The 26302-nt window shown below is 34.4% G+C and overlaps 1 protein-coding gene across 1 annotated transcript; it reads left to right on the top strand.

The window, feature by feature from the left end:
- Positions 1–4430: 4430 nt before the first annotated feature.
- On the top strand, positions 4431–25940 carry TOZ (Transducin family protein / WD-40 repeat family protein). Its single transcript, XM_088221895.1, has 14 exons — positions 4431–4870; positions 6196–6378; positions 6498–6647; positions 7284–7501; positions 7691–7976; positions 8848–8982; positions 9200–9318; positions 17389–17545; positions 19040–19286; positions 19365–19441; positions 21273–21392; positions 21884–22014; positions 22085–22259; positions 25208–25940. The coding sequence occupies exons 1-14, from the start codon at positions 4571–4573 to the stop codon at positions 25568–25570; spliced, it is 2661 nt and encodes an 886-aa protein (XP_088078021.1). The 5' UTR covers positions 4431–4570; the 3' UTR covers positions 25571–25940.
- The last annotated feature ends 362 nt before the right edge of the window (positions 25941–26302 follow it).

Here is a 26302-nt window from a genome sequence, read left to right as displayed (position 1 = left end):
ATGACCCTTGCAGATTTCTCCCTTGAAATACAAGAAAATGGGGCTTTGACCTTTGGTAAGGGACAAATTCATGTCAAACACGTACCCATATACATGTATATATACACACATATATATATAATATATCTAATTAAGTGAGCAGCCACAGAGTAAAAGACAAAATGTCCTACGGCTATAACGACGTGTTTGGCCAATATCTCTCTGCAATGAGGGATCTACCCACCTCAAAAATGGATCTGGGAGTATATAATATACTTGTATATACGTATACTTGTGTAGAAAAACAAGACTTAAGCAGCTACTTTAAATCTTTGTAAATTAACTAATGGATGTATAAGGTTAACCATGTAACGATAAAAAAAAAAAAAGTCAAGGCTATTTGTTACCCATTAGGTAAGACTATTTCTTCTTTGGTAGAAGCCATTGATAGATAATGAAAAGCTCAAACAAGTAATTTTACATACCTAACACATTACTTTCTTTCTCTCTCTCTTTCTCTCTCTCTCTCTCTCTATATATATATATATACGCACACACACACAGACACACATACATATAATATGTAAATGGGGTCTGTGGTTAGCTTCTAGAAAAAGGGTTTTTCTGCATGAAAAGTGTATCATCATCATGTGGGTACGGTGTATTGTGGAAAAACTTGTGACCCCAATGGTGAGAGATTTCTCTTGGTTTTCCTCCTCAGAATGATCATGGAAAAAAGTGAAAACTTAATTATAATCATAAATAATTAAGCCGATGACAAATCCCAGCTTACAAGCTAACCATATCCAAGAAGGGACTACTTCATATGATATTTAGTAGGTAGACTGTTGACCTTTAGAAAAACAACTAATCTACCTACCTTGCCAAATATATATCCATGCTCATCAAATTCTAACCTAAGTTTTCATGTTTTCGTTATGATTATTTTCAATTTAGTTTTTTTTTTTTTTTTAATTGTTTACTTAAACCACACAAATACAATGTATGAAACTAGCTACTCTTAAAGTTACATGTTTAGTATCAATATGCTACATGAATGTGTATGTATATGTATATTACTTACTATCCCACTTCGTTACATGAGCATATGGAATTGCAAGCCTTTCTTAGAACCTATAGGTATGGTATTTGTGTGTTAGAAAAAAAAAATATTGATATATTTTTATTCATTGTGAATAAATTTGACATGATCTATTTATGCAATTTATTAGACACAAACTTAATTGGTTTTTTTATTTAGCCTCTAAATGAAATTTGGATAATTGATTGGTTGTATTAAATCTTCTGTAAACTTGTCGTTAGATCTGAATAATTTGAATATTGCTTAGTATATTCGAACTTATTTTAATGTAATTGATTGGTCAAATAATTTAAATATATTAATTAAATTGACCTATTTGATACATACACATATAAATATGTATACATAATACACATAATATATGTATATTCACATATTTTTTTAACATTATATAAATTTAGGTTATATTTAAATAAGTTAGTTCATGTTTTTGACTAGTTAATTCATTTAATATTTTATGATAAATATGAGAAATAATCAATCTAAACATATTGCCAAATTTATAAACTAGTCAAATATGAATTTAGAAATCAGGACTCATTTACTCAATAGTTACAAAAAAAAAAAATAATAGATAATAATTCATTATACTATATATTAATTAATCATACAACCCCCATATAATTTATACATTTAAGTAGTTAAATCATATTAAACCACAACAGTACAAAAGTCTCTTAGGCACACCTAAGTAGAAGCTAAATAGATTCGTTTTATGTACAAAACAAGATGAAGATAGAGATATAAGAAAAAGAAAGTTTTGTTCTAAGAGGACTTCTCACTTTTAATGCATAGAACAACTAAGAAAGTGAATTACTACCAAAATAAAAATTAATCATTTTAAGTATGTTATGTGTATATTTTAAGCACATTTGAGATTAGTCCATTGAATGAGCAAGCATATCGACGAGAGAGAAAAAGTGGGAGAATGACGTGAGAAAGAAATAAGCAGGGATACTTAAGTTAAATAAGAAGAGAGACAAAAGTCAATTAAGTAGTTTTAAAAGCAATTATTGTAAGAAATTAATTCATATTATCGAAAATGTTAAAATCAAATTTTTTTTTTGTTTTATTAGATATCATAGTTTTAACAAAACAAACGAGCCCGTTAAATTTTACTTACAGAATTTGATACAATGAGAGCACTATTTTATAAAAACTTTAGATAACGTGACACATGCATTATGTGTATATCAAATGTACAATTAGATGGATGATAAAAAATGGCAACAATCTTTAAGTACAAGAGCCACTTGACAAGGGTTCATTTTCTTACAAAGGTTTAATGAAAACTTAAAAGTAAGAGTTCATGCCGTAGTGTTGAGTAGAAATTTTCTTGTTAGGAGTTAAGCTACAACTTTAACTAAGGTTTCTTTGTTTAACAATTATTCTTTTAGAAATTATGCAAAATGTCATAAGCAATCACCTACTTATATGGTTGGGAGATTAAAGGAGAATCTTATTTGGTGAAGTTGGATACTTGATCATGAGGAAAATGAATGATGTTGTCAAAGCCGTGAAAATTAAAAGCAACTTAGTTCTTAAATCCTTCATAATCTGGACAAATGAAAAAATTTTATTGAGCAGGGCCAACAATATATTAAGCAACTTTTATTCTCTTAGCTTGTTTGATAATGACTTTAAAATGGACAATAAAATGGCGTGAGTTAGTGTAATTAGGATCTTTTAAAAGATTGTGAATTGACAACATGCATTTTGTCATCTAGATCATTAATTGTAAAGTTCTGAATCAACTTATCTAATAAAAGGTAGTTGTTAGGTGATTCTTAATTCACTTCTATTTAAAACTTAAAAATATATTATTAATTAGCTTCAGAGTAAAATTAGATCATCAATAAATATATGATAATACTATGGTGGCCTTAATGAATAAGGGAATCAAGCGAAGAGTGTAACTATTTATAACTCCAATGAAAACTATCTATCAATTATCTATTCTGTACTCTCTATTTTAATCTTAATTCAAACAAGTCTCTTCCTGTTGAATGTTTCTCCAAGTGAAACCTGATCATTAACTAACTAATTCATTCTCACAAGGCTACATTTAAAGGATTTAACTTTAGAAAGTGACATAGAAGTTATTCAGGTCTTGCAGTATTTTCCTAGCCTGTTTGTAGCATAGCCAAGTTATTAAGCTTCTAAAATCCCAAAAAAGTCATACCTTTATCCCACTTACTTGATTAAAACTTTAATAAACAGCCATTAACTAAGAGTTAATTTACATAAAAGATAAACAAATCTTAAAGATCTATACTTGATCTTTATTTTATTTCTTTTCTTATTAATGCCCTTATGGTTTTTCATAATTTATTCAATGTTTTTGAATCACATTATATTTATCTCTTCCTCCATGAAGAAATAGAACTTATTAATCTTAAGGTAAAGGGTTGATAAATTCAAGACCTCTATTCTTGAATAACTTGAAGCAAAACTTTTCTTTTACACTATTACGGATATGATATGAAAATAACTAAAAAATTAGATTCAATTATCAACTGCTCTTAACAAAAATAGGATTGACTATGGATTCGAGCATAACATATAGTTTCATAAAACTATGTAATTTTTCTAATCTAAATCAAGTCGATTTTACATGAAGAATGTTTGACTCAGCATGTTCTATTTGATACATATAAGAGAAGTGATATTTTTTTCTTAAAAAATAGGAACCAAGTGAAGAGGATACAGATCAATCCCTTTTTACTAGCTTAAAAATTCAATTAATATCATTAGTATAAATATGTTTGAGTCATTCATCAAAATCTGTTAATTTTATTTGAAATAATTTTGGTGAATGCATTTGCTTCAATGTAATTCAAAATATTTTCCACAATAAAAAATCTTATAGTCCTTCGTGCATCTCCCATACAACTTTCTCTCTTTTACAAAATCTAAAACCACCTCTATTTCTAAACCATTTGAATGTGTAAATATTTTTTAAAATAATTATTTAACAAATTTTTTCCTTTCACTCATTATTTATTTTCAATCTTTAACCTCCTAATAAAATTTACGCATTTATTTATTATGTTAAAAAAAATATAGACATTCTATATACAAAAGAGACATTCGACTAATTACATATATAATACGGGACTAGGTAAGATTTTTTTAATGTCTATTTTTGCCTTGATGAAAGACTTTAAGTTTACAAATTTAAATTTAAGGATGTATTTGAAAACAAAAATAGTTTTTAGTAGTTAATTGCACAATTTTAAATAAATAATGGGGGCGGATTTGAGCATCATCATGGCATTGCGGGAAAAAGAAATAATATAGAAAGTTGAGGACTAAAACGACAATTCCGCTTAAACCTCTCCTCGTTTCAGAGCTAAACCCAAAACCCTAGACTCTCGCTCGTCCAACCCAGAGTCCCCTGTTTCTGTTTAACTTTGGGCTTCCTCTCATTCCTTGCTTGTCTTCCTCTAAACCTTGATAAAGAAAACAGGGGCGAGATACAATCTCCTAATGGCGTCACATTCACTGAAGAAGAACTATAGGTGTGTTCCGTCGTTGCAGCAATTCTATAGTGGTGGCCCCTTCGCGGTCTCCTCAACTGGTTCATTCATCGCATGCGCTTGCGGGGGGGACTCCATTAAGATCGTCGACTCGTCCAATGCATCGATCAAATCAACAATCGACTGCGATTCTGACACCATTACGGCCTTGGCTCTTAGTCCTAATGACAAGTTGCTCTTCTCTTCGGGACACAGCAGGCAAATTAGAGTCTGGGATTTGGAGACTTTGAAGTGTGTGCGGTCGTGGAAGGTTAAAACTATTACTTTGATTCTTTTTAGCTTCGAATTTAAGTTTGGTGTTGTTGCTGGAGTATAGAATTTCTTTAATGGAGGATAGTATGATAATATGGTTATTGGTTAGATATTGTGTTGTACAGTATGTCTATTCAGCCAGAAGCAAAAAAGCTGTTTGTCTTTGGAACGGGTTTTGTTTTTCCTTGGTGTCTTGTTTTGTTGTTTATGTAAATTTACTTATGCAATTGTCCAGGTTTGAGTTGTTCTTTGTTTGGATTGTCGGAAAATTATAAAGATAGTGGGAATGCAAACAAGCTACGCCCTTCAGAGAAAAAATGGAATACATACACTTTATGGGTTGTGAAATTTGAATAATATTTCTTGGAGCTATGCTAAATGCACGTAGAAATTTCACAACAACAAATGAACTTGCTGAATATTATCATTGTTAAAGACATGCAGTACTTCCTACTTGATCTTTTTGAAGTTATTTACTTGGTGTGCGCTCTATAAAGAAATTATGCTGTCACTAGTTTGTATATTTCCTGCAGGTCATTTCTATGCGTTATAAAAGATCTTTATTTTGTTTTGTTCTTATCTTCTGGAGTTAAGTGGATACAGAACTGAATGTAGGAATACCCTATGTTTGTATACGTGAATGGCAATTGAATATTGTAACTGGAATTAAGTAATGCTCGCTTTGAGTACTTGGTAAACAGAAGTGAAATGTTGAATTTATCTGTTCTTGACAAACAAATAAGTGCTTGAATAAACTTTGAATCATGTCCATTTAACTGAATAATCTAGATTGCCTATGCTCACTAATCTTGAAATACATTCAAATTAGGCTCAGTTTGGCTCCATGGAAAATTATTTAAACAACATTATGAATTCTTTTTGTAAGATGCAGCAGAACTTGTTGGATTTACTAAAGGGAAAGAAGAATTGAAGCTGCCTTGATGATTTAAATTGTTTATTTTCTGTTCTGTTTCTTGTCTTGTTGCTGTGAAGCTGACAGCAATAGAAATAAAAGAAACAGTAGATTCTACTTCTTCTTCTGAGAGGGGAAAACTGGAAAGTCTGGTGGTATACTTGGCATAGGAAAACTTAAAATCTATTTGTACTGTTTTAAAAGAAACTTTGTAATTTCAGATCCTGATTGTTGCATTATGAGGTTTATTTGAGTATATAATTCCTGTTTTAGTTGATTACCATTTTATGGTCTGAATTTTGAATTCCTTTATATCTTATTTTGTAATATTGCTTCATGCCTGTTTATTTCTGGACTGTTTGCAATATAAATATTTTATATTTACAATTACTTGATTTTGTGTTGAGTAGGGCCATGATGGTCCTGTGATGGGCATGGCTTGTCATGCATCTGGAGGATTGCTTGCAACTGCTGGAGCCGATAGGAAAGTCCTTGTTTGGGATGTTGATGGTGGCTTCTGCACTCATTTCTTCAAAGGTCATAAAGGGGTTGTGTCTAGTATCATGTTCCATCCTGATCCAAGTAAAATTCTTGTAAGATCCAAATTGAAGGCATTAATATTATGGTGTTTATGTACTTAATTTGCAGGAACATTAGTTTTTCATAAGTTTTTAAATTTGTTCTTAATTGATTATTCTGATCATTTTGATAGCTTTTCTCTGGAAGTGATGATGCGACTATCAGAGTCTGGGATCTTCTGTCTAAAAAATGTCTTGCAACCTTAGAAAGGCACTTCTCAACCGTAACTGCTTTGGCAGTATCTGAAGATGGATGGACCTTGCTCAGTGCTGGGAGAGACAAGGTAGGGCATCACTTTTTTCTTACTTAAATATGGAGGAACTCTTTGACAAACTATTTGGATAACATGCATATGAATTGTTCATGTTTTGTTTTTTTTTCTTTTTGCTTCCCAAGTTTCTTTTTCAGATACACAAAATGTTGATAGCATCACTCTACCTTCTTCAGTTGTATCCTTAACAAACATAAACAATAATTGCTTATACTATCTTGGACTTTAACCTGTATTTGGGCCATTTACAATCCATCTTAACTTTTTGGTAATGGGACTGTCTTTCTGCCTAAATTTTAATTGTTGCGGTATGGAATTCTGAATTCCATTACCTAATAGATTCTTCCTTTAAAAAATCTTATCTGATATTGCTTTGTTATTTTAGTCCCTTTGTATATCTTGAATCAATTTCAAGAAAGGAAACTATTTTGATATTGGATATCTTTCCTTCCTTTTGAGGGTGCTATAAATAAACTTCATGAGTTTGCCGTAGAGACTAGATACATATTTTTGCAAAAGCTGTTGTGCCATTTTGTGTTAGGGTACTGTATAAATTGTTGGTTGTTCCACTTCAAATGATATTAGGACGTATTGCTTCTTATTTGCGTGATCAAGATGACATATAAGTTTACTTATCAATGATTACAGGTTGTAAATCTTTGGGACCTTCATGACTATGTCTTCAAGACGACAATTCCTACATATGAGATTATTGAAGCTGTGTGCGTAATTCAGTCTGCGACTCATTTTGCCTCTGTTTTTGGTTTGTACAATCAAAAGAGTAAGAAGAAAAGAAGTGGGTCACAACCAACTTATTTTATCACAGTTGGTGAGCGTGGAATTGTGCGCATATGGAAGTCTGAAGGGTAAGACTTGATAGCACAAAAATAAAGTGATTTCTATTATATTTTTGGTGGGGGTGCGACTGCTGATTAAAAAGCTCTGTGTATGAATAATTGAGATTGCTATTTGGGGTTCAGCTTGTTTTCACAAAAATGTTTCCAGCTTTATTAAAATGTATTTGATGGTATTGCCATTCTTATTTATTTTGACAGTGCAGTTTGCCTATATGAACAAAAGTCCTCGGATGTAACTGTCAGTTCAGACAATGATGAGTCCAAGAGAGGCTTCACTGCTGCAGCTATGTTGCCCTTGGATCAGGGATTGCTTTGCGTGACTGCTGATCAGCAGTTTCTTTTTTATTCCGCAGTGGAAGATTCTGAAAAGGACTCAAAGATAATATTAACCAAAAGGCTTGTTGGATATAATGAGGATATAATTGATATGAAGTTTCTTGGTGAGGAGGAGAAGTTTCTTGCTGTTGCTACAAATCTAGAGCAGGTACATGGAAACAAATAGAAGGAGGTTCATCTGCTGCATATAAATTCTATGCATTTCTGTGGGTTTGAGACTTAAGAGATAGGGAAAGATTGTCAAGTATTTGTAACGGTAACAACCATCTGGTCCTGCTTTGAGAAATAACCCTATCTTGTGAATTCATCCACGATCTACATAGCTTTTGTTGAGGATTTGGTAGATTTTTCAATTGATTTATAGATATCAGTCAGATTTAGTTGGCATTTGCTGACCTACTCTCATGCATGGAATTTTAGTTGGCATTTGTCGACTTGTCTACTTTTACAAGTGAACTATTTTGTGTTAGACTTTTATAGTTCATAATATCTTGAATATGTGTCTTGGTGTGCTGTTAGATGATTTTTTATGTTTAATTTGAAACTATATGACATCTTTTTAAATAAACTGGGCTTCAACTGAGTCTGTTCATGTTATCGTAGATGCTTGAGTTGGCAAATCTATCATAACTAAAATATGTATCATATCCTTCATAAGTTAATTTGAAGGGATATTTCCTAAGGAAATTATTTTCTCCATTCTCTTCATGATTGATTACCTTTCACCATCTAACTATCTCAATGTAAAAAGAACAGAGTTTCTGAAACTTCTACTTTTCACAAACTTCTATTTTTTTTTTTTCTTTTTTTTTTGTCTTAGAGTTAATTTACAATCTGTCTCATTCATTAGTTTGGCCCGACTTATCTACTTATCTATGCATGGGTTGTGGGTGTTTTTGCAGATGGGCATTTCTTTTTTCAATTTTCTCTTTCTGTAAAAGCATGAAACAATATCTTACATGTGTGCAATTTGAAGTTTCAGTTCCTAATATTTATCTTTATTTTTTTTCCAAATGCAGATTCGAGTTTATGAACTTGCATCCATGTCATGTTCATATGTATTATCAGGTCACACTGAAACTGTTCTAAGCCTTGATACATCTGTATCAAGTTCAGGAAGAGTACGTATAGTAACAGGAAGTAGGGACAATACTGTAAGTTTATTTTCCTCCCTCTAATTACGCAGCAATAATGGAAGGTTTATTCTATTGTTTTTGTTGGCTCCACCTGTGCAGTATCCTCTCTGATACTGCAAAATACTAATAAGGGCTTAGCTTTCTGGTTTTATGCTCACTGGGTATCCCCATTGTTCAAAGACATATTTGCTTATTGTAAAGAATGTTTATGCATCTATGATTCATTCATGTATAGGTAAGGTTGTGGGATTCAGAAAGCAGATCTTGCATTGGAATTGGCATAGGTCATACAAAACCTGTTGAAGCTGTAGCCTTTTCAAAGAAGCTGCTAAATTTCTTTGTTAGTGGGAGTGGGTTAGTGTTTTCCGATAATATTATGTCCCTCTTTATTTCTTTTTGTTTGGTGTGCTTATTTTGTTCATTCTTTATTTGTATTTGTTCTTTGATGATGCTTTGGGTTGCAGGAATTATTACTTAATGTTGGAAACTATATCTTGGAGAAAGCTTAATGGTAGAGCTTTCTATGTTATTAAGTTTCTAAATGTTAAGCATCATAAATAGTAAATCCTTCTCATTCCTAAAACTGCAAAAGCCTATGGATTCTAGTATAGGAGCTGCAAGTTGATTTAGAGGTTATGTTCTTGGTTTTCACAATCTCTAGGGAAATGTGAGTTGTTCTCTCTACCTTGGAAGGTATCTTCTTTATTATTTGAGTGATGGGTGAGTAGGATGGACTTTAAAGCTTTGATTTTGGTGTTGGGTATTATGGTTGGAGTGTAGTGCTATAAATTTTAATAAACTCACCTAACGTTCCCTGTTTATTTGAGAGAGGGTCATGTTTTTGGCTTCTTTTTGGGCTAAGAGGCACATAATTTTCCAGATATGCCTTTATGAAGTTTGAAAGGGAATTAGGAGGCTATTCTATGCTTTTTTGAGAGAAAAGATAAAAGAGAAAATGTGTAACAAAAGATCAATGGGCGCTGCCCATATACAAAAGATTTACAAATCAGTCTAAATATCTAACAGGCCCCTTAAGACATCAGCACTATTCTATTCTATGCCAAGTTTTCATTATATTATTTTGTATTCTTTTGTTTTGATAGAAAAGAAATATTATCAGGAAGAGAAAGAGAACCTTACAAATGGGGAGAATAATATCCCTTCTAGAACCTTCATATAGAAGGTTCTGTGACAGAGATGTAAAAAACATATAACTGAACTGGAAAAAGATATAAAAAGAATAGAGATCTCTTGACCTTAGGACTATGAAGCTATTGCTTCCTAACTCCTGTGGAGCACGGATAGAGCGATATCAGAAAACTGCCCATGAGCTTTTGCTCATTACAGAGCCAATAATGTTATCTGATCCCATAAATCCTGGCTGCTTGAAAAAGAATTATTAAAAGTCCAAAGATCCTTTTCAAGCCGTAAAGTCCATAGTCCTGCAAAAATAGCTCCTCCCTACTGGGGTTTGGCCACCTTTCAAATCCCCACTCCACATACATTTTGTTTCTTGTATTCTGCTTTAAACTTTCTTTTTCCTATAATAGGATGCCTTATTCTCACTCTTTTTTGTAGATTTCTTCTGCCCTTCTTAATAATATTTCATATTTTATTAACAAAAGGGATTTAATTCAACAAAGTTTTGCCCTGAATTAAGGGGATAGTTCTCGGTATCCTTTTTCTCCAAGGTATCTGGTCAAAGGCCATATATTCTCTGTAGGATCCATGTCCATGATATCTAGCTATATCTTCTGCTGAAGTAACCTATAGCAGTCTTCTTCCTTTATGCTAACTTGGGATTTCGTATATAATTAGACAATGAAGGCAGATTTAGGCTGGCTTATAATTTTGATAATTCAGCTTATGAATTTCTTATCGCTCTGTGCAACACCTTCAAATGGTGGCTCATCATCCTCAATAGTTGATTGTGGTATTGACATGAATTTACTTATTTGTAAACTGTATTATCTTTCGTGGTTATATAAATATAGTACAGGTTCTGTATTCTAATTTTCACTAGTAATAATTTATACTTTTTAAATTAATATTTAATTATAGATCTTTGGAACTTCGAAAAAGAAACTAAATTATTACGAAGAAATTATTTTAAGTTGAATTGATAAATTGCACATTTGGTTCACAATGCATTGATACGCACATACACATGATTTTATCTCTTATAATAAATTATATGTTAAAGTAAAATCTTTGCACTAGATCAACATGTAAAAAAATGTCCATTTGTGCACAGGCATGTGAGCTAGTGAAAGGTAATTCCTAAAATTTAAAAAGAAGATCCCATTTTCATTATTGCGAAGGTTGAATATCTTGTGTTTTGGTTGGTAGACTACAATTTTCTATATTTTTTTAGCGAGAAAAGGAATAATATTATAAACAAGGCACCGAGGTTGGCCACCAGATACAAGATAAACTTTATAAAATACCAATCAAACCTAGATTCTCTCCATAATTAGGAGGATGACCATTAAACTAAGTAGTAAACATCTGGAACCAATGATATATATATATATATAAGAATATATATTTAAAAGATATAAAAAGAATATTGCATGGTGTACTGAAAATATCTTGCTAACATAGGTTTTACTTAATGTTGGATAGTTTTTTTTTCTATTGTTTTTTTTTAAAGTCTGGGTCTATACCTATTTGAAGGTATAAAGATAGATTATCAAGTTATTGAATGTCATAAGCTTTAGGGTGAAGAAAAACCTTACAAGAAAAACCTTGCAGTGAGTTTACAAGGTATGTCGTTTGATTGGTTTTATGATTGTATGATAAATCTTATTCTCTCTCTAGCTTTCTCTCTCTAGAAATTCCTCTCTAGCTTTTTCTGCCCATTTTGTCCAAATCAAAGGAGTCCCAATGAAATCTTGCGGTCGAAGATTTATAGCTATTGAAAACAAATCATTTTATTTTGTTTGCAAAGGAAGGAAAGTGGATTGTCTACGAATTAGCGAAAGTGGGTGAGGCTTCCGTCGATCGATCTATCTATCTGGATAGAGATGATTACGTTTAGTTTCTTGATGCGCTTGATGAGTTTTGGTGGAGAAGAAAGCCGGGAGTTTGGGCAAAGCATCTAGTGATGAAAAATTATGAGTTGTGGTTTTTGTTTGGAAAGAATAGACGGGGGCTATAACGGTACAATGGGACTGTCAGTTGAAGAGAATTTTCTTTCCAAGTGGTGAGGAGGGGAGAGGATGATGGAAATTACTGGTTGCAGTGTTTGAACTTGCGGACAAACCGGTCAGAAACCAGAAGAGGAACTTCAATGAGTGACCAAAAACAAGGAATATCCCGAAGGATATGAGTACACTGAAACCCAAACCCTCATGGAAAGTTTCCTTCAAATGCCCGCACTGTGAAGTGCCTATAAACGTTACAATGGAGTTGGGTGGGATTCACTCGTACATGGCGGCGTTGCAAGCAAACAAAGGAAGAGAAAAGCGGATGGGGCAGAGGAAGCCCGAAAGCAATGTGAATAGGGTTGGCCTGACTGGAAAGATCCGGATAGGAGAGGATGTTAGGGGAAATTTTCAAAACGCAAGGAGGGTACATCATTTTAGGGAAAAAGGACAAGCTTTGAAGAACAATGTGGGCCGGTATCAGGGTAAAAAGTTTTAGCTGGACAACAACAAATGTTTCAGATGGAAAGAAAATGAAAAATGGAAAGTGGACCCAGGCCCAGATGTGGGTTCCATCAGCAATTGAAACTCGAGCCCAAGCAGAGAAAGGATTATGAATAAAATTAACCTGATCCGGGGAGAATCCTCCAGTACAAAAGAGGAAGGGCATCCCGAAGTTGAAGAATTAAGAGAAAAACAGATCAGTCAGGCAAGTGAAGAGCTAGGGTTTGTGGAAAACGAAAAGATTTTCGACAAAGAAGAAAGCGAAGCAGTTTTTGAGATAAGGGAAGCGAGTCATAGAGAAGAGGACGATATGATTTCAATTTTCTCAACAAAGGAGTTCGAAGGGGATGATGGGTTGAATCATCTGATGGAACTGCAGGAGGAGGAACCGGTACAGAATCTTGATTTGGTTCTGGTAGACGAGGATGCTCAGCCAATCATCCTTGTCAACCAACCAGAAATAGAAGAAATACTATAGATGAGCTTGGAAGACATCACCATTACTGATGGAGGGGTGGAGCATTGTTCCCAGTGGGTCGCCAACAATGTTCAGAAGTTTAGTAAGATGATGGGAGTGTCTCTGGAAGGTAAGGAAGATTTAACTTTCGTTTTCTTTTCTGAAATTGAAAAGAAAAAATTACAAAAAAAGGAATGATCTGTTTTACGAGAAAAGAAAAACATGAGCAATGCTGTTCCTAGAGAGCTAAAACGACTGGAGACTTCTGTCAATTATGATGGAAGAAGTAAGAGGGGAAATAGTAATAGGAGGGGTTAAGTGTAAATGATTGGTAGTGTTATCTCTTGAAATGTTCGTGGGGCAAATAACTGTGGTAAGAGGCTGATCATTTCGGGATGCTTGAAAAAATAGAAACCTATGGTGGTATGCTTGTAGGAAACAAAAATCGAGGAGTACTCTGTTGATGTCATCAAGAGTCTATGGGGTTGGCAAGCTATCCCAACAAAGAGGGTGGCAGGATGATCATGTGGAAGGAGCATTATGTGAAGCTTGCGGATGTGATTAAAAGGGGCATGCACACTGTCTTGTAGTTTTAAAAATAGTAGAGGAGGTTTTGAATGCATGTATACGTGGGTCTATTGAAGGGGGACCAGGGAGGAGAAAAATATCTTACGGATAGGAATTGGAGGATTGCAGAAGCAAAGAATTGGTAACTGGATTATGGGGGGATTTTGGGGGGGGGGGGGGGGGGGAGGGGAGGGGGAGGGGAGATTTTAATATGACAATGTATAGAGAAGAGAGAAGTGGTAGCTGCTTTTCGGCTTCGAATGCTGATCAATTCGAAGGTGTGATGTACAGGTTGGGGGTTGTGGATTTGCCACTAATAGGTGGTCAGTGGACCTGGTCTAACCAAAGGAGCCACTCAAGAATGGACAGATTTTTTATTTCCACTAACTTGTTGAATCTTGATGGTATGATACAAAAATCATGTCTCGGCCTACATCCGACCATTTCCCTATCTGCCTTGAGGCAGAAGGGATCAAATGGGGCCCAATTCCATTCCGATTGGATAATAGATGGCTGGGGAAGGAGAAATTCAGAATATTAGTAGAAGAGAAGTGGAAAATTTGTGTACTTTAGGGCTGTGCAAGCTACAAGTTTGCCAAAAAATTACAGGAATTAAAGAAGGATATCAAGGTATGTGCAAAAGAAGAAAAATAGAAGGAAAATCTCATTTTTGAAACTGTGATGGCTGAAATTGGGGAGCTGGACAGAAAAGAGGTTGAAGACAGCTTAAATGATGATGAAAGAGAGAAGAGAGGAGCCTTAAAATTAAAGATAGCATCCTTTTTGAAGGCTGAAGAGATGAATTGGAGACTTATCCAGGGAGAAGTGGATTGAAGAAGGGAACCAGAACACTAAATATTTTCATGCTATGGCAACCCATAGGCATAGGTGTAATTTTGTGAATGAAATTTGGGTTTGAAATAAGCAAATTTGTGGAAATATTAAACTGAGGGAGGCTGCTAGCGGTTATTTCTCCAATCTGTGTGAAGAGGAGCATGTTCTCTGCCCTAAACTGGATGGTCTGCAGGTAAACAGAATCTCAGAGGAGAATAGGCAGATGTTGGAAGAGGAATTCACGGAGGTCGAAGTATTTGATGGCTTGAATTTGTGTAATGGGAGTAAAGCTACGGGGCCCGATGGTTTTAACGTGAAATTCTTACAAAGATTTTGGTATTTATTTAAAGATGGTATTATGGGTATATTTAAGGAGTTCCATTCTTCAGAAAAATTTGTGAAATCTCTAAACACAACCTTCCTTACTCTTATTCCTAAAAAGAAGGGGAACTAATGAATTTAGAGAGTATATACTTATTAGCTTGATGGGATGACTCTATAGACTCATTGCAAAGGTGTTGGCAAGAAGGTTATCCAAGGTATTGGCAAGAAGGTTATCAAAGGTGCTTAGTGAGGTCATTGGGAAATGTCAACATGCTTTTGTTGGAGGGAGAAAAATCCTTTATGCAGTGATGGCTGCTGATGAAACGGTTGATGATCTGTTGGTTGAGAAAAGGGATGGGTTAGTATGCAAGCTTGATATGAAAAAAGCATTCGACAACGTTAATTGCAATTTGTTAAATACATGTTAATGAGAATAGACTTTGGGCTAAAGTGGGGAAGATGGATACATACGTGTATTTCTAATATCTCTTTTGCTGCTTTGGTTAATGGAGGCTCTTCTACTTTCTTTAAGGCTTCAAAAAGTTTAATACAAGGGAACCCTTTATCCCTCTTTTATTTATCATTGTAATAGAAGGCCTTAATAGGATGTCGGGCAGGGCAAATGATTTAAATTTGATGAGGGGTGTCTCGGTGGGGAGAAAGGAATCCTTATGTGTGTTGCTTTTGTTTTTGGGCGATGATACATTAATTTTCTCCCAACCGGATTTGAGGAATCTTCTACATTTGCTCTGTGTACTTATGTGCTTTCAAGCTGTATCGGGATTTAAAATCAATTTAAATAAATCTGAATTGGTAAGAATTGGTGGCAACGGTGAGGTTGGGATATTTGCTAGAGTTCTGGGATGCAAAAAAGTCAAATTCCCTTTTAAATACCTTGGGACACCGTTGAGTGCCAAATACAAGGATCTTATTACTTGGGAACTGATGATTGAATTGTTTGAAAAAAGACTTGCAAGATGGAAGAAGAATTTTTTTCGAAAGGGGTAGGTACACATTAATCAAAAGCACTTAGGCAAACCTCCCGATATATTACCTCTCTACCATTACTATTTCTGTAAAAGTTGCTAAGAGGTTGGAAGCAATACAAAGTAGATTCGTATGGGGTGATGAAGATGGGGCTCATAAATATCACTTAGTGAAATGGGAGGACGTTAAAAAATAAGTACTCTATGGTGGTTTGGGGATAAGATCATTAACTATGATGAATGAGGCTTTACGAGGGAAGTGACTGTGGAGATTTTTTGGGGAGGAAGAAAGATTATGGAGAAAAGTTGTGAATGCTAGATGGGGTGATTACTTGTCAAAAAGAGAAATTAATAGAATCCATATCCCTCAGGGAGAGGTTTGTGGAGGAAAATTGTGAGACAACGACCTAATTTCCAGCAATGCATTAAATGGAACCTAGGCAGAGGCAATAAGATTAGTTTTTGGGAGGATGACTAGCTAGAAGTGGGCTGTCTTATGTGCAAATTTCCCAGGATTTACAGTCTGGCACAATCTAAGAAAATGACAGTTGAGGAGGCGTACTAGATTAATAGGGAGAAAGTTGAATGGACAATTAATATCACCAGGAATTTGGATGACTGGGAAATCAGTGAGTATGAAGAATTATTGATGATTTTGGACACACAGCAGGTGAAGGCAGCTGCAGACCAGGTGTGGAAATTGGAAAAGAAAGAGGTTTTTACTGTGTGCTCCTATCACAGATTTCTGAATGAAAAGGAGGATTATGGTTGTTTGAATTTCCCGGCTGTTCAAATATGAAAAACGAAAGCTCCTCCGCGCATTGCTCTTTTTGCTTGGGAAGCAAGTTGGGAGAAAATTTTAACTATTGATAAACTTAGAGCTAGAGATCGAATTCTGGTCAATGGTTGTTATTGCTGTCTGCAGGCGGAGGAAACTTGTAGCCATCTCTTGTTGTGGTGTCCCATTGCTTATAACCTTTGGTGTATGGTGTATGGTCTTTTGGGGATTGAGTGGGTGATTATTGGGTCGGTTATTGATGAAATTTGGGCTTGGGATGGCTTATGTATTAAAAGAAAAATGGTAAATCTTGTCCCGTTGACTGTTTTTTTGGATAATTCGGAAAGAAAGAAACTCTCGTGCTTTTGAAGGTGTTGAGAGTAGTATGTATAAATTGAGAGATAGATGGATTCACTATTTTGGATTTATTTTGTTTAAGTTATGACATCATTAATGATAAAGATTTTGGGAATATCATTGATATATTTACTTTATTGTAAATCTTTTGTACATGGGTAACATCCACTATTGATACCTTATTAATAATATACTTCATAGTTTTTATCTCAAAAAAAAAATTAGCATAACTAAGTTTAAAATACAAGGCAAGCAACATTGTTAGGAAAAATTTAAAACCAGCTATACTGATTAGTGTCGAGTGATTATAACTAATAATGATGCGATGTAGCTTTTGGTTGGAATTGGCGTCTCTTTTATGCTACATATCTTTCAATTTGTTGGCTGAGAACATGTCCTTTTGATTTATACATTTTATTGAGAAATTGTGTCCTTCTCTGAGAATCTTTCCTTTTCATATGTTTTTATTAGGGATCGTACCATTAAGGTATGGAGTCTTGATGGTGTCTCTGATGATCTGGAGCAACCCATTCATTTGAAAACAAAAGCAACTGTAGCAGCGCATGATAAGGATATGACTTCTTTGGCAGTTGCACCAAATGACAGTTTAGTTTGTAGTGGATCTCTGGTTAGTAGTTTACATTTTGTTGCCCGCATTTGTTTACACATTTGCATGCACACAGATTTGTGTATGTATGTACATATACATATGAGTGGAAAAATTAAATTTGGCACTCAAGGCTTAGGCTACCTTATTTTGTTTTGCTTTTCAATTTACTGTAAATTATAGTATAACTCATCTTTTAGCTTTTTTCAGTTTCCATACTACCTATGATTTGGTTTTCTTCTTTGTGCTACCTTACTACCCGTCTTTTTTGACAGTTTGTCACTATACATAAGATTTTTAGTTTTTTTAAAGAATATTTGCATATGTTTGTGCTTACAACAATGTACATGTGGAAGTTCAGGACCGAACAAATCAAAATTTGAAAATTTGGAAAAAATATTCTCAATATTAAAAATTAATTATTTTTAGTAAAATAACAAAAAGACAAACCACAAGTATTGAATCCGCGTGGAAACAAAATACAGGTACTGAAAGTGAAAACAACCCACTAAAAGGTTTTAAACTGTAATATGCTCTTCAGTTTATACAAATTCCTTTCTTGTCTATTCAATTTTTGTAGATTTCCTAGAGTTTTAATATAATTATGGATTGATGGGCTCTCTGTCACATTACTTTAATCTTTTTAAATCCAAGAAATTTCTATTTTCAACAGATTTACAGTTGGTTCAATTTTAATTTATTTACTATTGTTAAGAATAACAAATACATGATTAAAAAAGAGGAGTAGCTTGAATCAGCCACTCCGCTCTCTCTCAAAAGCCACAGGTTGTCAGGACATGGCCGGTCCAACTAGGATCCATTACCCACTTGACTGACTCAATTTTATCATGTTATTACTATTATTTCAAGTTCATGTAGGAGTTGATGGGTAAATCAAATTAAGGGTTTTTTGTTTAAAGCCTGTTAAACTAATGGTTATAATCAAGCCTTTGTGGAGTTAATTATAATAAAGTTAGAGGTAGGTTTCTAGTCCATTATCGTGTAATTGAAGAGAGTTAAGTGTAGCTTTCTAATAGTACAGGAATCTCTTTATTTATTGGAAGAGATATGTTCAAATTTACCGATTGTCTCCCGGCCTCTCAATTTGAGGGGTTAAATAATTAGGAGTCTAGAGATACCATGACAGGGTTACTAACTCCATACTTTACCTTGTTTATTTCATCTAAAACTATCAATTGGAGGATGACGTCAATCTCTATGTTATTCTGTAATCCCGAAAAAGGAAAACCAAACAATTATGATTGAACCTTTTTGTTAGTTTTCCTTTTTTATTTTTTTCCCTTTTTGTCAAGGAGGGGGAAGAGGTGTATAAACTGAAACTGCATGGGTTTAAGTAATTATGTGCAACTGTGAGGATAAAAATCTATACAACCATGCATTTGTCTGTGTTTGAGATTCTTGTCAAATGTTGAGACTTCCCTATAACAGATTGCTGTCTTCGTGATATTTCTTCCTCTCCCTAACTTGCGTGCTGATTTTGTTACTTACTTTCAGGATCGCACTGCTTGTGTTTGGAGACTTCCAGATTTGGTATCTGTTGTGACATTCAGAGGGCATAAAAGAGGGATTTGGTCTGTTGAGTTTTCACCTGTTGATCAGTGTGTTATAACAGCATCTGGAGATAAAACTGTAAAGATATGGGCTATATCTGATGGTTCATGTCTAAAAACCTTTGAAGGGCACACATCAACTGTATTAAGGGCATCATTTCTTACCCGTGGAACACAATTTGTTTCCTCTGGTAATAAGATTTATTGTTATTTTAATGTCTTTTTATTACTTTGATGACATAGTTGAGCGACCAAATATTTGATTTCAGGTGCGGATGGTTTGGTCAAGTTGTGGACAGTAAAAACAAATGAGTGCATTGCTACATATGACCATCATGAGGGCAAGGTGATGTTTATTTTCGTGTGTTTTTATTTTTTTATCTTTTACAGGAGAAAGAAAAAATAATCTTTGGCTATCTTACTAGGCTGGTGTCCAATTTATTGTGTTTTGATATTTTCATGCTAACAACATCAGGAAAATTGAAGCCTTAAGATCTTCCATGTGGAGAATGCATCAGATTTATCATTTTGTTAGGTTTCCATTATCTTTTATTCTATATTTGTTTTTAAAATGTGAAGAAAATCTGGAAGGAAAGGGATGGAAGAGCTTTTGGAGGGGTAGATGTTGTTAATGATTTTGACTTGATTAGGAGTAGATGGTTCCAAGCCCTTGCATTTTTTTTATTGGGTTTTATGGAGGATCTAGATGACCTTATTGATATTTGGTAGATATGTAAATACTTTGTATATGGGTATCAACCCTCTTGGTGCCGATTATTAATATATTTTTCACACTTTATTTTATTTTATTTTTTTAAGTAAAAGAGTAAAATAGTGTATTAAAGAATCAGTAAAAGAGTAAAATATTTTTCACACTTTATATTTCAAAAAAAAAAATTAATGTGAACAAAGCATTCTTATCCACAAGGTACCAGGAGGTACAACCCATTTATAATTTTTTTTCCCTTAAAAATTGTAATTACTTATCTTTCTGTTGAATCTTGCATCATTTATGTTTGAGGAATTTGTCCTAAGGATTGTTGTGCACCTGATTGTAAACAAGGGAGCACAAACATGGGGGTTGGCTATTTAGATGCACTTTGTAATTCCAAATTCCAAATTTGCACAAAATCTCTGTTTGGAGAAAGGTTGAGAGATCAGATGCTTCGTGATCTTGAGACTAGTTAATGACTGCCTTCTTTTTATGTGTAGAAACAATTTTTTTCCTCAGGCGGGAAAGAAAAGCACGAACTATTTACCCGTGCCTCAATTTTGGGGAACCATAGGGCATTTCGACAGTTCTTCTGTAATTGAGGGCAGTGTGCATCTATAGGTCAAAGCTGCTATTAGCTTAATTCATCTTGCATTAGAGTTGTGATTGAAGAGTGGGTAGATGAACTCTTTGCTAAACATAGATGTAGTTTTCTTGCAAGAATGATTAGGAAAACTCAGCCAAAAATAGGGGTATTTGCCAGGAACAAACATTAATGAATATGGTTGGTATTGATTGATCTAGCCTAAACTTGAAGACCAATAAAGAAAACATTTTGAAATTTCTGTGATAGTTGGCTTTTTGTTGTCAGCATGGGCTGTCTTTGATGTTGAAGATTCTTTGGATCGTTGAAAGTACAAAATGGAACTGTATAATAGGCAAGCTTTTGCTTTTCATATGTTTGTGTTTTGAGTGATTGGATTGAATTATTGTATAATATAATTATAGATAACATGTTTCAATTAGATATTGCTTTTAAATTATAGTACTATTTTTTATTTCAAAAAAAAATTATAGTACTATTTTGTTTAATTTGTTGATCATGTCTTTTTTTGTGCATTCTTGTAGTATCATGGTGCTTTTTTAATTAGATTTTCTTTTATTTTTTTATTTTTTTATTTTTTCCCCCTTGAGAAACCTGGTCTTGATGAAGTAGGTGTTAATGGTTATTCCTGGTAAAATAAAGCTGGTAAACTCTATGCGGTAGCTTACCTTATCTTAGTAATTATTTATGGTTCAAACAGTGTTTGGTCCCTTCTAGATGTAGGATATCTTAGTTCTTATATTTGTTGATAATTCCTTCATAGTTGATGTAAGGATGATTCTTTATTCTCAACATACCCTGTTCACTGGGTTGGAAAGTTCTTCCCTGCATATTCTTTTGCTTATTTGATTTTGGTTGCAGGTTTGGGCTTTAGCCGTTGGGAAGAAAACTGAAATGTTTGCTACTGGTGGTGATGATGCAGTGGTCAATTTATGGTATGATTCAACTGCTTCTGATAAGGAGGAAGCATTCCGGAAAGAGGTGTGTCATTTCATCTTTTAATTTTAAACAGGCTTGTATCTTTGGCATCTTATTTGTTTGTCATACTTTTGGCTTAAAAATCAATTAAGGTGGCTTGTCTGATTTTGAATTACGATAATTATGATGTTTAAAATAATGTGGGCACATTAAAAGTGTAAATTACTTTTTGTGTTTGTCACTTCTTATAGGTTCGCGGTTATTTTAAAATATCATGCCAAACTATTTATTGTGCCTAATTAATTGTAAGAGACTTGAATATTGAACCTTTCTGGGCATTCTGGTATTCATGATTCAGCATGAATATTGGACCTAAGATTCATTTTAGATCATTGATATGATGATGATAAGATTCAATTAGATTAGTTATATACCTATCAGTGAGTTGTGTGAAAGAAGTTGATATGGATTTGGTACCTATATGGACTTATCTCTCATATATGCATGTGAAAGAAGTTGGTTAACTATTTTATATATGTTGCATGCTGATGCAGGAAAAAGGGGTCCTGAGAAGTCAAGAATTGGACAATGCTGTTTTAGATGCTGATTACATCAAAGCCATACGAATAGCTTTTGAACTCCACAGGCCTCATAAACTTTTTGAGCTATTGGCTGGGCTTTGCAGGTTAGCAATTTCTTTACTTGTAATCCTTTCTTTCTGCAGTTGAGCCTTCTTCTTACTCAATGCATTACAGGAAAGGAGATGCTGATGATCATATAGTGAATGCATTCCAGGCTCTTGAGAAAGAAGAATTTCGGCTACTTTTAGAATATGTTCGAGAATGGAATACAAAGCAAAAATTGTGTCATGTGGCACAGTTTGTGCTCTTCCGAATTTTCAGTATTCTGCCTCCGACAGAAATTGTTCAGGTTTCGATAATTTATTTTCTGGTTATTAAATATTACAATAAGAATCTTTTTTTAGAGGGCAAAACAAATACTAGTAAGGCACCAAGAGGATGCAACCCATTTTAGGAGGAGGAATTTACAATTGTCAGTCAAATATCAAAGAGGTCACCCAAGTCCTGTAGAGTAAAAAGAGGATAACCTTTTAAGTGAAAGACACAGGATAGAGAATTGTTGGTCATTGACTTTAATGGTCTGCAAGGTGCTTCTACCCTTCTTTCCTTGCCTTATCCATGTTAGGCAATGATTTTATAGTCCTTGATAAACCAAGACAATTAGCAGCTATGCTCGCTATTGCATTTTGTTATGGCATAAAGTTGGACATGGCTCAAGTGCTTGAGACAGCCTGTGCTTGATGCTAGTAAGCATGTATGCCCATTTGTCAGATGCATTTGTCTATGTACCTGAAACTTATGATTGTTAGGGAGGATAGAAAATTTGGAAGATGGAAGGGCGAGCATTAAAGAGAAGTATCAGGAGTAGGATGTATTTGACTCATGAAAATGTTAACTAATTATTTTCGATAGATATATGTATGTATTAAAATATCCTAGTATCTATATGTATAAATATGTATTATATATATGAATATTACATATGGATGTGCTTTGATACATATTTGTGTTTGTGTACCCACAAATATAAAAAATTTCATTATTGATTTCATCTTAAATTGATGAATAGGGGCAAAAACATTAAAAAAAACAAAGAAGAAAAAATCTCAAACTTCAGTGCCCTAAAAAATTCTTCTATTCCGCCTCCAAATAGCCAAGAGATCAGATAGGAATGAAAGAAACAAGCTTCTTTTCAGTTCTCTGTGTGATTATCACCTCAACTCTTCAGCTGCTCAAACACTAGTAACTACCCGGTTAAGGCACACAGTAAATCTTGAAATCCTGTGACTTATTTCCTCTAGGCACTGGAGGAAGGGATGGTCGAGGCATTTATTGTCCATAAGGCACTAAGAGCATGGCGATGGCATTGGGTTGTAAGACAACGACTTTTCCTATTAAATATCTTTATTTGCCTCTTGGGGCAAAATTCAAAGATAGGAAAACTTGAGAGCTTATTTTGGAGTGTTTTGAAAAAAGGCTTGCGGGGTGGAAGAGAAATTTTTTTTCCAAAGGGGGTAGACTTACTTTGATTAAAAGTACGTTGACCAATTTATCGATGTATTACCTCTCCATTTTAACCATTCCGGCTAGCATAGCAAAGAAACTTGAAAACATTCAATGCAGATTTCTTTGGGGTGAGGTGGAGGGGAATAGAAAATATCATTTAATAAGGTGGAAAGAGGTAAAGAAACCGTTGTGGGAGGGGGGGCTTTGGTTTAAGGTCCATTAGAGAACTCAATAACACTCTTCACGGGAAATGGTTATGGAGATATCTTATGGAGGAGGGGAGGCTGTGGAGGAGGGTCGTGCATGCGAGGTGGGGGGATTGGGAGGAGAGGGGAAGAAGGGGTAGATTCAAACCGCACAGGAGGAGTTGTTGGAAGAAAATCAGGGATGACAGCAATGTTTTCATGGGCTGTGTGGGGTGGCAGCTTGGAAATGGTGAGGATATTAGTTTTTGGGAGGATGAATGGATGGGTAGTTTTAAACTTAAAGATCGTTGCAAAAGAATTTTTGAGATTGCTAGTGATAAGGAGGCGAAGGTGAAGGACATGTACAAAAATATGGGGGAAGGGAAGACTTGGAATGTGAAAGTTACAAGGAATCTGCAGGATTGGGAAATTAATGAATATTGGAACTTGCTGTTGGCTTTGGACAGCATGAAGGTGAAAGAAGCAAGGGATAAGAGAGTATGGAAGCCTGATGAGAAAAATGGTTTTTCTGTGAAATCGATGTACAATCTTCTTGACACAAATGCTGGAAATACTATCAGTTCAGTTCCCTTCAAACAGATCTGGAAAAGTGGGATTCCTCCTAGGATGGCTTTTTTTACGTAGGAAGCCGTTAATGAATGCATTTTGACTATTGATACGCTGAGAAAAAGAGGTAACACCATGGTTAATAGATTCTATATATGCAAATCCGGCGATGAGACCTGCAACCATCTACTTTTGTGGTGCCCGATGATATAGGTCATTTGGTACACTGTTTTGGGTCTGCTGGGATTAAGTTAGTTTATGGTTGAAAATGTGAGTAAAGAGTTGTGGGCGTGGACAGGGTATTGTCAGAAGAAAAAACATTTGTTCCTTGTACCACTAATTATTTTTTGGATTGTGTAGAAGGAAAGAAATGCAAGAGCTTTTGAGGGTATAGAGACTAATATTACAAAAATTAAAGATAGGTGGATCTATACTTTTGGTTCTATTTTGTTAGATCATGACGTCAAAAATTGAGATGATTTTGGGTGGGTCATGGATCACTTAATAGAATTGTAATATATACTTTGTACATGGGCGGTACCCTCTTGGTGTAAATAATATTTCTTGTCTTATATTTCAAAAAAAATGCACTAAAGAGCATCTATTGATACTAATGTAATCTATGTTTCTCACAGTTTGAGATGTGTACCATCAGACTAAGAACCTGTTTTGTTGGCGAAATAGATTGAATAGGGAGGATTGTAATAGCAATTTGTTATTTGGTTTATGGAATCCTAATTTTATAGAATTGTGACGCCTGGAACTCATGTAGCAAGATTCGTACCTGAGGAGATATGGAGTAGGATTCAGGGTTTAACTGAATTATTATGTAGTTTAGCACCTCTTGGTTTGATAAGAAAGAAAGTTCGTAGTTTCCGATGAGAAAGAAGGTTCTTTTTATCTTACCAAACCAATCACAGGAGTTAGGAAGATATTTGCAGGGTAGTTTATGTGTACGTGATTTGTATTTTGCGTTCAACGTTAATTTTATAGTTTTGGTGCTTGATTATCATTAAATTTCTCTGTGATCTTGTTCCAGATCAGAGGCATTGGCGAACTCCTTGAAGGTCTTATCCCATATTCTCACAGGCATTTTGGCAGGGTAGACAGACTTGTAAGAAGCACATTTTTGTTGGATTATACTCTTGCAAGAATGTCAGTGCTTGAACCAGAAACAGAAGTAATAGATGGGAAGAGTGGATCTCTGCTATGTTCTGTCGAGGATGCACATGACAAACATCTATCGCAAGATGCTGGTGCGGAGGAGAAACAAATTTCTGAAGAGGTTACAGAAACTACCCCCTCGAAGAAAAGAAAACCACACAAAACTAGAGGTGATTCGCATAAAAAGATCAAAGGCGATGGTCAAACAAATTCTGCAGCTGTTGTCTTGCAGGCATGACAAGTTATTATTTGGTTGGTTGGTCACAGGCACGAAGCTTTGCTCTGCTGTTATTCATTCAAGCATCAAGTTTAAAGAAACAGGCTTCACAAAATTTTGAGTGGTTACTATTATGGAGTTGTGATTCCCATTAGAGTCAAATTGTATAGTAGTGTATCTTTCACTCTAGGCAGTAGAATAGATTGTAATGTTATCACTACACTGTAGCATTGACTAGTGAGTGCTGAGAATTGGCTTCTTGGCAACTGAACTTGGTCATTTTTCAAAGTGATTCAATTATTATGTCATCTTCATCTGTAATTTTTACATTACACACAACATATATGTTTACCCTACTAAATACATATTATTATTATTGTTACTTTGGAAACCACATGGGTATTATAGAGTTGACCTAATGGGTAGTAGTAGCTGTCCTATAAATGTGAAATTAAAAAAGAAAAGTGAGAGACATGACAGGTGTCTGGTAGGGTTCGTAATTACAAAACCCTAGTTGTATTATTAGGATGAGCAAAAACTTATTTTCTCTGCTTTAATTTAATTGGTTGAATTCAACAGCAGCACAACATCACCCGTTGACTTTATGCATATTTTCCATTCTTCATTTAATATCCATAGATATACTTTCCTTTTTATGAAACAAAAATAAAAATAATAATAAAGGTTATTTTAGTTCACTTGCTCATAGATCCAACTGTCTTGATCCTGGACCCAAGTTTTATGGACATCACA

Source organism: Carica papaya, chromosome 6 (genome assembly GCF_054855325.1).
Source record: "Carica papaya isolate Zhongbai chromosome 6, ASM5485532v1, whole genome shotgun sequence".
In the NCBI taxonomy this organism is placed as follows: domain Eukaryota; kingdom Viridiplantae; phylum Streptophyta; class Magnoliopsida; order Brassicales; family Caricaceae; genus Carica; species Carica papaya.
This window is presented reverse-complemented; position numbering and strand designations above follow the sequence as displayed.

What these genes read in the sequence shown, in the direction of transcription:
- TOZ (XM_088221895.1), top strand. Translation starts at nt 4,571, where the DNA reads ATGGCGTCACATTCACTGAAGAAGAACTATAGGTGTGTTCCGTCGTTG. An exon ending in CAGGAAGTAGGGACAATACT is followed by an intron (nt 8,983 to 9,199) that starts GTAAGTTTATTT and finishes ATTCATGTATAG; the next exon opens with GTAAGGTTGTGGGATTCAGA. An exon ending in TAGTTTGTAGTGGATCTCTG is followed by an intron (nt 17,546 to 19,039) that starts GTTAGTAGTTTA and finishes ACTTACTTTCAG; the next exon opens with GATCGCACTGCTTGTGTTTG.